At 50.4% G+C, this 15,256-nt stretch overlaps 1 protein-coding gene and 1 long non-coding RNA gene across 2 annotated transcripts; both read right to left on the minus strand.

Moving 5' to 3' along the window:
• Window positions 1-11,218: 11,218 nt before the first annotated feature.
• Window positions 11,219-11,965, minus strand: P3R3URF (PIK3R3 upstream reading frame). The gene is made up of 2 exons (XM_032877665.1): window positions 11,661-11,965; window positions 11,219-11,378 (listed from the first exon to the last, which is right to left on the minus strand). The coding sequence occupies exons 1-2, from the start codon at window positions 11,902-11,904 to the stop codon at window positions 11,335-11,337; spliced, it is 288 nt and encodes a 95-aa protein (XP_032733556.1). The 5' UTR covers window positions 11,905-11,965; the 3' UTR covers window positions 11,219-11,334.
• An 885-nt stretch (window positions 11,966-12,850) lies between these two features.
• On the minus strand, window positions 12,851-15,012 carry LOC116879404. Its single transcript, XR_004385012.1, has 2 exons — window positions 14,920-15,012; window positions 12,851-12,962 (listed from the first exon to the last, which is right to left on the minus strand). It is a non-coding gene; the product is annotated as an uncharacterized LOC116879404 (long non-coding RNA).
• Between the last annotated feature and the right edge of the window lie 244 nt (window positions 15,013-15,256).

Below are 15,256 nucleotides of genomic sequence, written 5' to 3' on the forward strand. Positions count from 1 at the left end.
GCCAATTACTGTGATGATTGGTTGGGCCAGGGTCTCAATGACTATCCCTGGAATTGGGCAGGGTGGGGGAAGGGAGGCCCATTTGAACTATATGGATCAAAATGGAGGAGGGATACTCCAACAAAAAATTGGGAGACTGCAAACGAAAGGAAGAGAGAATTCCAGGCAGGTAAAAACAATAAATATTCAAAATAGCCAAACCCTACCAATTTAGTGAAGGAGACAGTCTGATCTGTAGATGAATTCACTAGTCCAAATGGACCAAATCATTGACCTAGTAGACCCACGTTGCTCTGGCCTCCAAGAAACTACTCAGCACCAAAAAACTGAGATTCCATTTTTTACTTATCAAATTAGCAAGAATTTTATTTTTAAAGGTTTTTTTTTATTATTTATTTGAGAGAGTAAGAGTGCGGAGAAGGCAAGAGGAAAAGGGAGAAGCAGACTCCCCATAGAGAGCAGGGAGCCCGAGGCAGGGCTCGATCTCAGGACCCTGAGACCACGACCACAACTGAGACACCCAGGTGCCCCAAGATTTTTCTTTTAATGTTAATACCTCTATCAGGATGCTGGAGTATAATTGGTAGAAACTTTCTTCCTGGAAAGCAATTTGGAAATATATATCAAGATCTCAAAAAATATTTTGATCCTCTGACCCAGTAATTTCACTTCTAGAAAAATTTGTAAAAAAATAAATCCAAAATATGGGCAAAGATTTAGGTACCAAGGGGGCACCTAGGCAGCTCAGCCGGTTGAGGAGCTGACTGTTGATATCAGCTCAGGTCATGATCTCAGGGTCCTGGAATGAGCCCCATGCCAGGCTCTGGGCTCAGTGGGGAATCTGCTTCAGGATTCTCTCTCTCCTTCTGCCCCTCACCCCACTTGTGCACACACTCTCTTTCTCTCAAATAAACAATTTTTTTAAAAAAGATTTAGGCACCAAGATTTTCATCACAGAGTTTTAATAATAGCAAAAAAGAAAGCAAAGAAGACAGACGGAAAAGAAGGAGAAAAGAAAGAAAATCTGTATGTGTAAGGATAAGGGTTTAGTAAAACGTAGCTCCATATAGAAGATTATGCAGTCATTAAATGATATGGGATAGTTCATATCAATTTGTTGAGTAAGAAAGCATGATACAAAACTGTCTACACAGTATATTAACCATGTAAAAGAAATCCACATATGCCCAGAAATGAAAAAATTAAATATATTAAAAATGCTGGTAGCATTTATCTCTCCATGATAGATGCTTTATATATTTTTTCTTCTTACTTGCATATATTTTCCACAATGATCAAATATTACTTAAACATTACTTTGAAAGTAACCCCTTCTTAGCTCCCAAGAATTTGGCCACCCACTTACCATTTCAGCCATTTGGACACCTGGGGAGAAACACTTGGTGGGTGACATAAGAAGGTTAGCAACTCTTTTTGTGTCTTACAACATTTCCCCCATCATTCACAGAAAGATCAGTTTTTCTTGTATTTGCCAGTCCACCCTTAGAAAGAATCCATCACTTCCTCACATGATGCTTCTTTTTTTTTTTTTTTAAGTAAACAAAACCTGGGAATGGACCATAAACTTGTGCTGAACCCTGATATGAAAATGGGTAGGCCTTGGGCTTCCAGCTGCCAATGGAGTGCCAGGGCAGAAGGGATGCCCAGGCTGATGGGTGCCAGAGGTAGGTAAAAGTGCCCCCATTGTAGGCCTGAAATGCCTCCAAGAACTCTAGCCTGCCACTATTTGGGGTTCCGTGGACACGGTCTGCCTAGAGGGCCCTCAGAAGACAAGGTCTCCCTCACTGCAGGCAATGGCTAATTGCCAATGATTACTGGCCTGGGAGACAGAGAACAAGATTATGCTTTTATGACTACACAAATGGCACTACCTCCAGGAAGCTTTCCCTGCCTCCTTCCCTGAGCCTCACTACCGCTCCGGATTACATTTCTCCCACAAGGAGCTGTGGCTCTGGGTACTTCCCTTGCCCCTCTTGGAGCAAATGTCACCAGTGATGATGTGGCAGCCAGTACTGTGAGAAGACATCCCACAGACCTTGGTTCCCTCTTGGCTCTGCCACTCAATTCCTGAACCTCAGTTTCCTCAGCTCTAAAATGGAGACAGTAAGCAGCACAGAGAACTGTCCCCATCCTGGGACCTGACAACCTTACCAGGCTCCTGTAACATGATTGTACCCAAAGAAACTGCCAGCCAGCCCAGAGCCACAAAAGAATACTCCCTAGGCCCAGCCCAGTGGTGGCAGCAACCCCCCCCCCAACCTCCCCACCCAGACCTCCAGCCAGCCGCAGCCAGGGAACAGACAGCCAGTGGTGGCTAATGATACCTCTCCCATCTTCTGGACAGAGTAATTGCCAGGTGGGATGGCAGGACCCCAATTATTGAGGGTCTGTCCAGGGGTGTGGGCACAGGCATGTCCAAAACTGAATTCAGCTTCCCCTCAAATGTGTTACCCTTCCTGCTGCTCCACCCAGAGGACCCAAGTTGGAAATCAGGATATGGTCCTCACATCTCCTTGTCTCCCATTCAATCCATCTGTCACCAAGTCCTGTCATTTCCATCTCTCAAATCCACATTTCTTTCCATTCCAGGGCTTCCCGCTGTAGTTCACATCACTATCCACCTCTTCACAGGTCTCGGACTTCACACTGCCCCACAGGGAGGCTCTTTCCTTCTGCTGCTGCTGCTGAAGACCCCTCAATAGCTCTCAGAAAACCAGCCTCAGTAAGTTTAAGCCCCGCACCTTGCTCCAGTTTGGTCCAGGCTTACCTTTTTAACCTCATCTCCATTCCCCGCCTCCTGTCTGTAGTTTCCCCTAATTCACTGTCCTGTTTCTCACCAGCCTGTTTTTGCTCATGTCATTCCCTGTCATTAATGTCCTTCTCTTCCTCCCTTTCCCACTGACTAGTTCCTTTTCATATTTTAAGAGTTAGCTCAGATTTCCATTCTTCCAGAAGGCTTTTTACTCCCACATTCCCAACACACACACTCCCAAACTAAGTGTCCTCATTGTTGCCACTTAGTGGGAGCACTGTTCCAAGCACCTTTGATGCTTGTAACTCATTTAACCTTCACGGCAAACCCTGTACCTAGGTTCTCCTATTATTATCCTCATCTTTGGATAAGAAAACTGAGGCTTGCAGAAGTTAAAGTAACATTTCCAAGGCCAAATCAGTGGCTTAGCAGTGCTGAAACCAGGTCTATTTTTTTTTTTTTCTTCAATAAAAAGACCTGCATTGTTCTTTTCTGATTGTAAAAGTACGGAGAAAGAAGTAAAAATCACTCTTCTTTTTGTCAATTTGGTGAATACCCCTGGTCTGGCATGCAGTAGGCACTCAGTAAATGCCATTTCTCTATGCCTATGTATACAGGCTGATTTGGATAGCATTTTATATAAACTGCTCACACCAATCCTGCAGTTTCCTGAATCTGGAGCTCCTTGGAGTGCACCGAGCACCCCCACTCCCGCATCCATCTAGCCCCTAGTGGCCTCAGGCTCCCCGGCCTCCGAGGTCTTCAAACTACAGCTTGGTTTCCTTGCGAGATGAGGACAGGGATCGCTGGAACTCGTTCTCAGGTCACAAACCACAACTGTACAGAGACCAGACACCAGAGACCAAGTGAGGTGCCCAAGCCGCGCTCAGGCTTGGGGTAGCCCCTCCTAGGCCGGAGGATTCCCCCTCGCTCCACCCCCAACGCTCTCCAGCCCTACACCTCTAATCTCTCTACCGAAACCTCCGGCCCAGACCTGGGGACCAGGGGCTCTACCTGCCCAAGGTGCTCCCACCCCCACACTCCCAGTCAGGCTCTTGGTAGCTCCCACTCTGCATCTCGGGTCTTCCACACCGCGGCTTCCGGCTTCCCACCCTTTGCCCCTCCCCCCCGCGCGATTAATTACAGCCCCGCCCCCAGGCTTAGGGCCGCGGCAGCCCCATTCCCGGGCTCCCACCGCCACCCCGCCCCCGGGCTGCTTCCCGAGCCGGGGAAAGTACCGTCCCCTCCCCCTGCCGGGTTCAAGGCCCTGGAGCCCTTGGGTCAGGGCGGGAGGAGGCCCTTCCAGACTAGTGCTGGCGCCGGGTGCGTCGCACTTTACGGAAAGGACGCCCAAGAATAAATCCGGAGCGGATTTGCATCACAGCAGCAGGGGAGGGCTCGCAGCCACCGAGTTCTGTTGCGAAGGACGTCCCGGTCTTCTCCCGGGCCAGTGGCGGGTTTAGGAGCAGTGGGGGAGTGGGAGGGAAGCTGCTTCAAGGAAGGAGGAGTGCGCACCGCCGTGAAACCTGAGGCGGGAAGCCAGCTAGCGGGGAGTAATCTCTTCCCCTTGGCTGGGCGGACCTCAGCCTTGGCCTGGGTCCTCGTCGAGGGAAGTGGGGACCGAGGTTTTCTGTGCATGCGTGTAACTTGGACTAAAGGAAACAGCCCCGGCCCGGGGGTAGGAGAGCTTTGCAGTCCCCACCCATACTGCTAAGAATCGCCCACCCTCCGTCCGCTGGGGCCCTTGTATCCCTGCGGCCTGAACGTCTGTGACTACTGTGTGCTCACAAAGCGACAGTGCTGACCTCAGGTCCTAGCCCGGGCTTAGACTGCAGCTCATCAGACTTCCACTCCACCCCCATGGGCCAGTCTGCAGGGCAATTCATTCCCGTCCTTAGGTGAGGCGGCTCATGCTTTCTCAGCCGCAAAGTCTTTTACCACTTTGTATCAGCTAAAATGTTGCTCCTTTTAAGTCCAGCTCCAAACCCACCTATACATCTTCAGTGAAGCCTGTAGGGGTCCGTGCCCCTGCCTTTCTAAGCCCCCAGTGTCCCAAGTCTGAACCTCTTTTTTAACCCTGACACTTCTCTCCGTGTATCTACCAAGCTTTAGGCTGCAAGCTTTGAAGAGACTTAACTGTGTCCTCAGTGCCAAGGGGAGTGCCAGGCACTTGGGGACAGCATTGGCTGCTATGTGATCTTTGGCAGGTCCTGCTCCCTTTCAGGACTTCACACTCCTCCCTCACCCTCACCGTGAAGCATTTGGATGAGATGGCCCTCAGGGTTGCCTGCCTCTCTGACGCTGTGAGCCAATGACTTATGGGATCTCCAAGCCTCCTGTGATGACCCACCCTGGGAAGGGCAAAAGTCAGGGCTCCATTTGAAATTCTTACACTCCGCTGAGTCAGTTAACAGAGACAGCTGTGCAAGGTAGCTGAAGCTTAGGGATCCAAAAGGTTCCTAGAGGTGAGTCTAATGCCAAGGCACCACAATGCTATCCCAGCTGGAAAGTGTCCCCCCCCCCCACACACACCCAGACCAAGTTCCAGAGCCCTGAAAACCAGTTTCGTTGGGGGGGGAGGGGGAAGGGTGTTTAGGCCGTCCCAGAAAGTGAAGAAGCCCCCATTCACCGCCCCTCCCCAAAACATACACACTCTCTCCAGGAGCAGTGGCAGCAGCCTCTTTAGCCCCTGAAGACCAGCCCAGGACCACCCCTCTCTCTCCATTCCGATCCTGATCCTGATCCCGCAGATACCCGCCCCAGTCCAGCTCTCAGTAGTCTGAGGTGGGAACACCCAATAGGAAGAGACTCAGCTTTTCTCACAGCACAGACTGTCAGCCCCTATCGCACACTTCCCTAAATGGACCTCCCTACCTACCTAGGGCCGGCCACATGGACTACTCCTCCCTGAAACTTCCATCCAGGGCTTTTTGTTTGACCTGTTGAAGCCACATGGATTAATGCTAATCTGAAACCACAGCCCTCAGATTAAGACCATCGCTGAGATTCCAGTTCTCCCTAGCCTAATGACCTTGGACATGTTATTTATCCTCCCTGAGCCTCAGTTCCTTCAACCATAAAATGGGAGCAATGATTTATATACACAGGGTAGTTGCAGGCATCATGTAAGATTTATAAAACACCTGTCATAGGAACTGACGTATATAGGATGTCAAATGTAAGCATTATTTATATTCCTTATTCCCTGCTTTCTCCCCTAAATCTGTCTAACACTCTGTCTGAAAGCTGAGCATGGAGACATCTGAAAGGGAACAGGACAAAACCAGGAGTATAAAATGCTAAAACCTGCGCTTAGGACCCAATTATCAACTTCAAAAGAAAGCAAAGGTGGTTTGAGGCCTAGAGAGGGGACATGATTTGCCAAAAGTCACACAGCAGATGGAGGTAGGGAGAATGGCAGGCAAGCAGGGAGATGGAAGCAAATGAGGATGTGGGTAGGGGTTGGGGCTGAGGTTTTGAGCTGAATCCAAGGACAGGCAGCCGAGCAAGAGGATCTCCAGCTGACATTGCCCCATTTTCCATGCCCAGAAGAGTTTGGCATTTGCCTCTCTCTGGAAATGCTCCTTCTGGGTTCCTGAGTTTGCAGTAGTTTCCCAGAAATGCTAGGTAAATATCCATGTCGTTTACTGAGTAACCAACCCCATAATCAGGCGGGAGTCCCCATACCACATGTTGTCTCCAGTTTGGCTCTTTCTGTAGAGATGCGTCTCCCAGGCACCACCCCAAGGAGATGCCCCTCCCCCACGGGGTCCCTTACCAAGGCCTTGCTAGGGGCTCAGCACCCCACCCCACAGCGTGGCTTTTTTGGTCACAGCTCAGCATCCTCTTTGTTTTGTTTTTGTGTTTTTAAAGATTTTATTTCTTTATTTGACAGAGAGACACATAGTGAGAGAGGGAACATAAGTAGGGGGGAGTGGGAGAGGGAGAAACAGGCTCCCCGCTGAGCAGAGAGCCCGATGATGATGATGATGATGATGATGATGATGATGATGATGATGGATGATGTGGGGCTCAATCCTAGCATCCTGGGATCATGGCCTGAGCCCAAGGCAGACGCTTAATGACTGGGCCACCCAGGCACCCCTCAACATCCTCTTTGGAGAGTTGGCTCTTCCCAGCAGCCCCCAAAAATTGTGGTATACAGAATATTTTCTACTTAGTATTTTTCTTCCAAAAAAAGCCAGATGTGGTTTGCCATTCCAGTGTGATAAGATGTCTTATTAACTTTTAAAAATGTCCTGAGCTGCTGTTAACCCCAGTCATGGAGAAATCGGGAGGCATTGTGACTGGTGTCACATTGTGACTGGTTAGGCTACTTGGTAATATTTTCTTTAGGCTATGTTTTCTTTGTTTCTATTGTTCCACTTTCTGCGTTCCCCTCCTGCTGTTCCACTCCCCTCATCCTCAGAAATCAAGAATGTGTTCTCTTGGAAGATGTCTGTCCTTTGGTTTATTGCAGGCTTCTTAACTTATTCTAAGCTCATGTGTCCTGAGCTCTCTGCCTCCTCCTTAGTGTTCATATGTGAACTCCTTTCCCCGTCACCAATGCCCGTCCTCTAGTTTAGACATTCACCTGAAGGTAAGGGTTTCACTAATTGACTTCTCAAGAGTTCTCTATTCGAGGATACTCTAACCTTGAGATCTGGGAATCAGTGATGCCAGAATTCCATATTTCTGACTCTAATTCAGATTTCACCACTCTAGAATTCTGTGATGCTAAGATTCCATGACTGTGGATTCTATGCATTTAGAATTTTACAGTTTTTGTGTTTTCATGAATTTATCATGGACTTAGTGACCATAACCAGGACCCATTTGTCCTGGGTTTTTGTGTTTGTTTTCCAGAGGAAGCAAGCTCTGGGCTCTCTTCTCTGTATTCGCTGAAGGCACAGAAGATTTTTGGATAAAACGTAGCATTCCCACTTTCCCTGGGGCTGGAATATGCCCAGGACAGCCTAGTCCTAGTCCCCAGCAATCAGCCCACCCCACTCCTCCCAAGCTCCTGATTGGGCCTTGGAATATCTGATGGTAGCAGGAAAAGTAGGCTCCTGGGCAGGCCTTCCACCCAGCTTCCTTTCCTCCCAGGCCTGCCCCAGGATCCAGGGCCAGAAAGTTAACTGGGAGACTGGCCTGGTCAAGTGGGCAGAGGGGGAGGGAGGGTTGAGCACAGGGCAAGGAGCCAGCAAAGTAGGTATGGGAGATTCCCCAGGGAGCCCGGGAGCTTTCTCTGAAGGTGAGGAAGGAACAGAGGACGGAAGTAGGGGTGTGGGTGAGGGTACTGGTAAGGGTGGGGTGACCTATATAGCATTGTAGGGTTGGAGCTAGGCTTCCTGTCATTGACCCACTGGTGACAAGGGACCTCCAGCCTGGCGCCCTGGGGGCGGTCGTTCCAGTCCTTACCCATTGTCCCAAACACAAACTTTGTGTTTCTTTGTCTGAGTCAGACTCCCAGGAAAACCCAGAGGGCAGAAATTGGGGATGGGGAAACTGGCCTTCTTGCACTCCTTTCTGGAAAAGGGGCAGGACTTTCCACGGATCACACGGGTTTGGGGTAGACAAGGACTGGAATTCTGGGATCCTGCCTGCAGCTCAGACCTATTCCCCCCACACTCCAAAGGGTCCCAGTATTACAAAATGCTACCCCAACAGGACTGCTCAGCCTGGGGCCTGACTGGACTCTGGGTTGGAAGATGAGCCCGCCCCTAGACAGCCTCCCAGGAGCTGTCTGGACCCCTCCTCCAGCCCCTGGGCTCTTGGCCATAGCTGCCAAACCCGATTTTCCGGTGGCTGCCCAGAGGTGGGCTGGAGCAGGAAGCCTTCTCTGGGCAAGGACCCTTCAGGCCACTGTCCTCCCCTCCTGACCCCACCCCTCGCTCTTCCCACATCTGTGCCTCTAGCGCTTCTTCCTCCTTCAGCCTCTCACCTCATGTTGCTGCTCCGGCCTTAGGAGGTGTGGGCCAGCCCTGCCCCTCTCATCTACAGATGGAGGACTCAGGACAGGCTCCTAAGGATCACTCGTGGAAGGTTCCAAAGAACCACACCATGAATTGTGGGTGGGGGGGCACCACTTGGATGCTGGTTTGGGGTGATGTTGGGAGCACTTCCTGGGGTACGAGGAGGAAGCTCTGCTCTATGGAATTCTAGAGTGTGGTTGTCAGGATGGAAGGTGCAAGGTTAGGGAGGGTGCCCCTCTTGTTCCCTCAGGTTATCTCCAGGAGCTAGAAAGAGACAGAGAACATCATCCCAGACTAAGTCCCCTTGCCACCAATGTTTGGAGTCCTTGCCACAGCCCGGTGCAGTACCTGTGTAATCTGTCTCATGTCTGTCTCCCACTGAGCTGTAACACCCCCCAGGAAGAACTCCTGCTGTCTTGCACACTGCTCTATCTCCAGAACTTGGCACCCTCCCTAGGTGGCAGGCACTACTGACTGAGACCGAGTTTCAGATTGAAAAGCAGAAGCGGAGGAACCCTAGGTGCTGGAGACCAGCCAGGTCTGCTCACCTAACCCAGGCCCCTGCTCCAGGCTGCCACATGGCCCAAGCCTCTTCCTCTGGTGTTCTCAACCCCCAAGGAGCTCTGGTGGGGTGGGAACGAGTGACCAGTACCCAGTCATCCAGGGGTCACCTAGACTGGAGTGGTGGGTGCCCTCTGGCTGTGCTGCCTCTGGGAGCCTGGAAGGGGAGGGGCCCTGGAGGAGCCCGTCATTGCAGAGGGAGCTAAAAATAGCCAGAAGAGATGATGTCATCAGGTTCCCACAGTTCAGCATTCCCCACCCCCCACCCCCGTCTCTTTCACACTCGCACACACACACACACACATACACACATTTTCAGAGACACAGATACACACAGACACAAGTGTGTGCGCACACACACACATACACCCACTTCTAGGGGAGGGAAGCTTCTGGGTTCCAGGGCTGCAGGGGCAGGGAAGTCTGGTGAGTGTGTCTGCATGTGTGCGTGTGTCTGTGTGTGCCTGGGTTGTATGAGTGTGATTGCATGTGTCCGTCTATATGCTTAGGTGCTCGTTCGAGATGCACGCATGTTTATGTCAGCGTATGTTCTTTCATAAACGTGTATGTGTGGGTGCATCTGCCAGCTGGGGAGGTCCACGTGCATTAGTGGCAGTGTGTAGCTCTGTTTATAAGCCTATACTTGCATGCACCTGTGTTTGTTGCATTGTGTGTCTGTGAGTCTACTTCTGTTTACACGTCTGCATATGTTCATGGACTGTGACATGTGTCTTTAAACATGTCGGCCCCTTGGTGGGCCTTGGGCAGCAGCCCAGCCACCTTCCTGCTTTGACTGAGGTTCAACACCACTTCCCCCACACCCGAGGAGCCTCATCCCCCAGCCTGCGCAGTCTGGGTGCAATGTGGCAGTGACGTCTCTGCCTGGTCCCGCCTCTCTGGGTCCTGGTGTCTGGCAAGCCTTAGAATGGAAGGACACAGACACAATTCATTTTCTCCTCCCAGGCTTTTTGAAGCCCCAGGGGGCCAGGCCACGGCTTTCAGGCTTCATTCCCACCCCCAACCCTCAGGGAAGGGGAGCCCCAGACACACACCCATGCATACAGTGACACCTTGGAGAAGAGTCCCTCACAGTGTTTCCCGCCACTAAGACACAATGCCATGGAGACACACCCCACAGCAATCCAGTTACACCTGATGACACATGGTCACACACTCAGAAAGCCAAATGGAAAATCCCCAGGCCTGAGTTCAGCACCCTCCCCCTTTCTGGACTCCACTCAGTCTCGCCCCACCCCTAACCGCCCAGCGCAGCTGACAGTCCTGGAACACACTGGCCTCAGGGAATAGCTCAGGGGTTGAAGGTGGCCTGCCCTCCCCAGAAGCAACCCTCTCCTGCCTCAGGCTGCCCACACCCCATTCCTGACCTTCATTCCTCTCAGGGATGCCTCCCTCCGGCACACGCATACCCTAACAAACACACTTGGATGCACGGAGGCACACCCACCCACACATCCATTCACACTCCCATTGTCCTGGCCTCACATACACACACACCCCCACTACATCCGCACACTGACCATCACAGCCACAGAGCCACATACAGCTCACACTGAAGCACTCCTGGAGTTAGACTCAAGTCCTGAAATCTCTCATCCAGTCCCTGTCTGATCCATGCCTCTACCTCCCTCCTCAAGGACCTGGCTCCCTGTAACTTCCAAGATGTCTGTGGAAACCCTTTTCCCTGTGCAGTGGGGGGAAATGCCCCCTACCTCATGGGGCTGACCAAAAGCTGAGGTGTGTGTTGAGAAATGGTGTGCATTGCTGACCTTGTCCTGTCCTTCCATTGTCTAACTGTGATCCCAGCTTTCCTCACTGAAGCCTGTCCCTGGGAGCATTCAGCCCCAAACCCACCCTCCTACCCAGCATAGTTGTCTGGAAACACCTTACAGTGGAGTAAGCAGCTGCAACAGAAAAGATTGTATTTGCCTGCTGTTAACCACCCATGGCCCCTAGGAGATGCAGGTCTAGAGCCAGCCAAGCTTCTGGACTAGTTTCTGGACATTTCTAGAAGATCAGAAAGCTGCCAGGTTGACAGAGGTGTCTGAGAACTGAGGAGAGAAAGGAGAGGGGAGAGTGTGAGAAAGACAGCAGTCCTGGAAGCTCCACTGTTCTTAGAGTCACAGTTCCCCAGGCCCTCCTCTCTCAGACAATACACCCTCTATTAAGGCTCTCAGCCTTTAGGACGTCTGCCATCGAAACCCCACCATACTTTGACGGTGGTATTTCACACAGGGTATGCCCCCTAGAGTGCCTCTGCAGGGCTAAGATGGGGGAAAACGAATGGCCCTGGTTTTCCCAACTCCCACCCTGCCAGGAGGCCCTTGGCTAACCTTGTGGCGGAAGGATCCACACACTGGTGGTGGCGGTAGGAGTGTTGTTGATATCTGTACCCACATTGGCAGGATTGGTGGCTGCAGGGGTGGCAGCTAGGCCTTGGGGTTTCTGCCGGTACGTTCTGCGGCTACACTTGAACATCTTTGGAAATCGAGGCCGAGGCCAGCCTAGCCTTGGCCTACGGTAGGGGGAGCTTAGGCCCCGGGGCCGAGGGGCACGGACAGGCTGAGAAGGCCCCATGGGCACAGGAAGCTTCTGTAGTGTGCCGAGGGTGCGCCTGGACAGGGCAGCTGCAGCCTCTATGACATAGAGTCCACATAAGGGCGGTGCTCTTTTTTTATAGGTCTTGGTCCCCCACCCCACCCCATGGGTCACAGTGCTCTCCATGGGTCCAGCCCAAAGGCCAGAAAAACCTCAGCTTGGCCCCTAGGGAAAAAGAACTCTGAGGAGGGGAAAATTACTTCCTGGCTTTCTCATTTACCCACATTGACAATATTAACAGTGTTTCTTAAGCATTTACTGTGGTGCCAAAGAGCACCCAGTACTTTATAAACACTCTCTCATTAATCCCACAACAACCTTACTCTATCATTCCTATTTCATATACAGTCAGTTCTCATTATTCACAGTAGTCCTAGTCTAATAAAGTCCCCACCACAAATAGCACATTAGCAAATGGAGCCAACGCTCCTACAGGGTTACGTTCCTATCAGCCTCTGGTCACATCGGCTATATGGCCCATTGCAGCCTTCTTGTGCTCAGAGACAGTAGATAGCACTTCAGCATTATTCAATAAACAGCAAAATCACCACCACAAGCACAAAAATGGGGAAAATGTGACACTGAATGGACCACAAGAACAGGTATACATTCTAAGAGGTCAAACAAGGAGGCAGAGAACCCTCCTATTCAGCTTCTGCTAAGAACATGGGAAGGAGGCAGCTCAACATTTTTGCAGCTCTGTGAATGTCTGTGAGTGACCGCAAAAGTGACATGAGGATTGGCGTGGGGTTACAAATAAATTCTAGTGAGTAGGTCAATTCACAGATATGGAAGATATGGAAGCCATGAATAATGATCAGCTATATAAGGAAACTGAGGTTCAGTTAGGTGAGGTCGCACAATTAGAGGCAGGCTGGGGTTCCAATCCCTGATGGCTACAGTCCAAAGCCCAGACATTTAACTCTTGCTGTTCTGCACTCATTTAATCATTCAATCATTCAGGAATTGTTCACTAACAACTTCATATATGCTGGGCGCTGGGATCATAGATGGAGGTGACCTGGCTCCCATTCTTCCTGTGGAGAAAGAGAAAGCCATGAATTAGTGCAGCTGGAGGAACACCTAGGTCCTTAGGGCAATGTAAGTTGTGTCAACCCTTTCTTATAGCAGACAGGAATGTGAGTGGCTCAGCCAGGCCTTGCACTGAGTTGTTGTGGAGTGGTGGACATCCGCCCCCTCTCTCTTCCCTCTTACTCCACCTCCAGCCCTCCTTCCGAGCCTCCATCTTCTCTGTTCCTGTAGGAACTTGCTAGGAGATTTTGGGGTCCTCATCACCACCCTAAAAGTCCTCACACCCCTTCCATCTTCTATTGCTATCCTCAGTCTTAGAAAATGGTCCTTGCTCCCATCAAATTCTAGCCACTGCACCTATAAACCCACTTGGCCTTGGCCATTTTCTTCCTCAAGTCCCAGACCAAGGCCTCCTCTCCTGTTCTTTCTGGAAGTCGGCTCCTCCTCACTTAGAGATCCCATCACTATAGACAGTCTGCTTGGTGGTTAAGGTAGAGACTCTAGCATCAGACCAACTAGGGGTGAATCCTGGATCTGCCACTTACAAGCTGTGTGATCATGGGAAGTACTTGACCTTCCTGTGCCTATGTTTCCCCATATTTAAAAAGGGGAGAGAAGAGAATCTATTTCATAGGATTGTTGTGACAAGGGGGGAAAAGACCATATATGTAATGCATTTAAAATATGATCTACACAGATATTAGTGTTATTGGCCCCTTCTCTCAAGTTTCTTCAGCTGTTTCCTCCCATTATAGAAAACAAAAATTAGGGGTGCCTGGGTGGCTCAGTCATTGGGCGTCTGCCTTTGGCTCAGGTCACAATCCCAGGGTTCTGAGATAGAGCCCTGCATCAGGCTCCCTGCTTAGGGGAAGCCTGTTTCTCCCTCTCCCTTTGCCCCACTTGTATTCCCTCTCTCACTGTCTCTGTCAAATAAATAAATAAAATCTTAAAAAAAAAAAAACCCAAAATTAGTGTCAACTATATTTACATTTTTAAAAAATTTTTTGAAGATTTTATTTATTTATTTGACAGAATAGAGACATTGGGAGAGAGGAACACAAGCAAGGGGAGTGGGAGAGGGAGAAGCAGGCTCCCCGCTGAGCAGGGAGCCCAATTCAGGGCTAGACCTGAGGACCCCAGGATCATGACCTGAGCCGAAGGCAAACACTTAATGACTGAGCCACCCAGGCGCCCCTAAATTTTTTTTTTAAAGTCCACTTCATCCATCTCACACCCCCTCTGGCTGTGATTCTCCACACTCTGACCTTACCACTCTGTGGTTATTCCTGTTTGTCCCAGAGAAAATCTTATTTAAGGTCTTATTTAAGGGGTGCCTGGATGGCTCAGTGTGATCTCTCTCTGTCAAATAAATAAATAGAATCTTTTTAAAAAATAAAATAAAATCTTATTTAAAATCCCTATAAGGGGGCGCCTGGGTGGCTCAGTGGGTTAAAGCCTCTGCCTTCAGCTCGGGTCATGATCCCAGGGACCTGGGATCGAGCCCCGCATCAGGCTCCCTGCTCAGCAGGGAACCTGCTTCCACCTCTCTCTCTCTGCCTGCCTCTCTGCCTACTTGTGATCTCTGTCTGTCAAATAAATAAATAAAATCTTTTAAAAAAAAATAAAATAAAATAAAATAAAATCCCTATAGGGTGCCTGGGTGGCTCAGTGGGTTAAACCTCTGCCTTTCACTCAGGTACTGATCTCAGGGTCCTGGGACTGAGGCCCAGATCAGGCTCTCTGCTCAGCCGGGAGCCTGCTTTCCCCTCTCTCTGCCTGCCTCTCTGCCTACTTGTGAGCTCTCTCTGTCAAATAAATAAATAAAATCTTTAAGTTCCCTATAACTATTTTCTTATATAGATCAGCCTAAGCTTAAAATCAATCCTAAGAAATCCACATGGCCCCCCCAAACCCCGCCCCAGGTCGCACAGCTAAGCAACAGCAGAAGTAACATGGAAGTACCTGGTCTGAATGACTCCAAAGCCAGAACTTCCCCAGCACCTCGATATCCAGAGGACTGGAGTGGAAAGGAGGACCAGCAGTGGAAAGAGACAGGCGGGGTCCAAGTGAAGCCGTTGAAGGGGTCACACTGGGACTGCTGAGTCTTACAAGTGGGGTGATGCTTTTGTGGGATCATGGCGCCACCTTCTGGCAGAAAGGAAAGGGGTGCTGGACGCCCATTGTTAAGAGCACTGGATGGGGGGAAGCAAAGCCTGGGGAGGGAGATGGGTAAGGAGGAAAGAGGAAGGGAGGAGAAAGATGGGGAAATTGAGATTCTGTAGAGGGAAAAGGACCAGAA

The sequence above is a fragment of the Lontra canadensis genome, unplaced genomic scaffold (genome assembly GCF_010015895.1).
Source record: "Lontra canadensis isolate GAN:19392208 unplaced genomic scaffold, GSC_riverotter_1.0 scaffold60, whole genome shotgun sequence".
Lineage (NCBI taxonomy): Eukaryota > Metazoa > Chordata > Mammalia > Carnivora > Mustelidae > Lontra > Lontra canadensis.

Coding starts and splice junctions, on each gene's coding strand:
- P3R3URF (XM_032877665.1), bottom strand. CDS start 11,904: ATGGGGCCTTCTCAGCCTGTCCGTGCCCCTCGGCCCCGGGGCCTAAGC. Junction 11,379..11,660: donor GTGGATCCTTCCGCCACAAG/GTTAGCCAAGGG, acceptor TTCTCTCCTCAG/TTCTCAGACACCTCTGTCAA.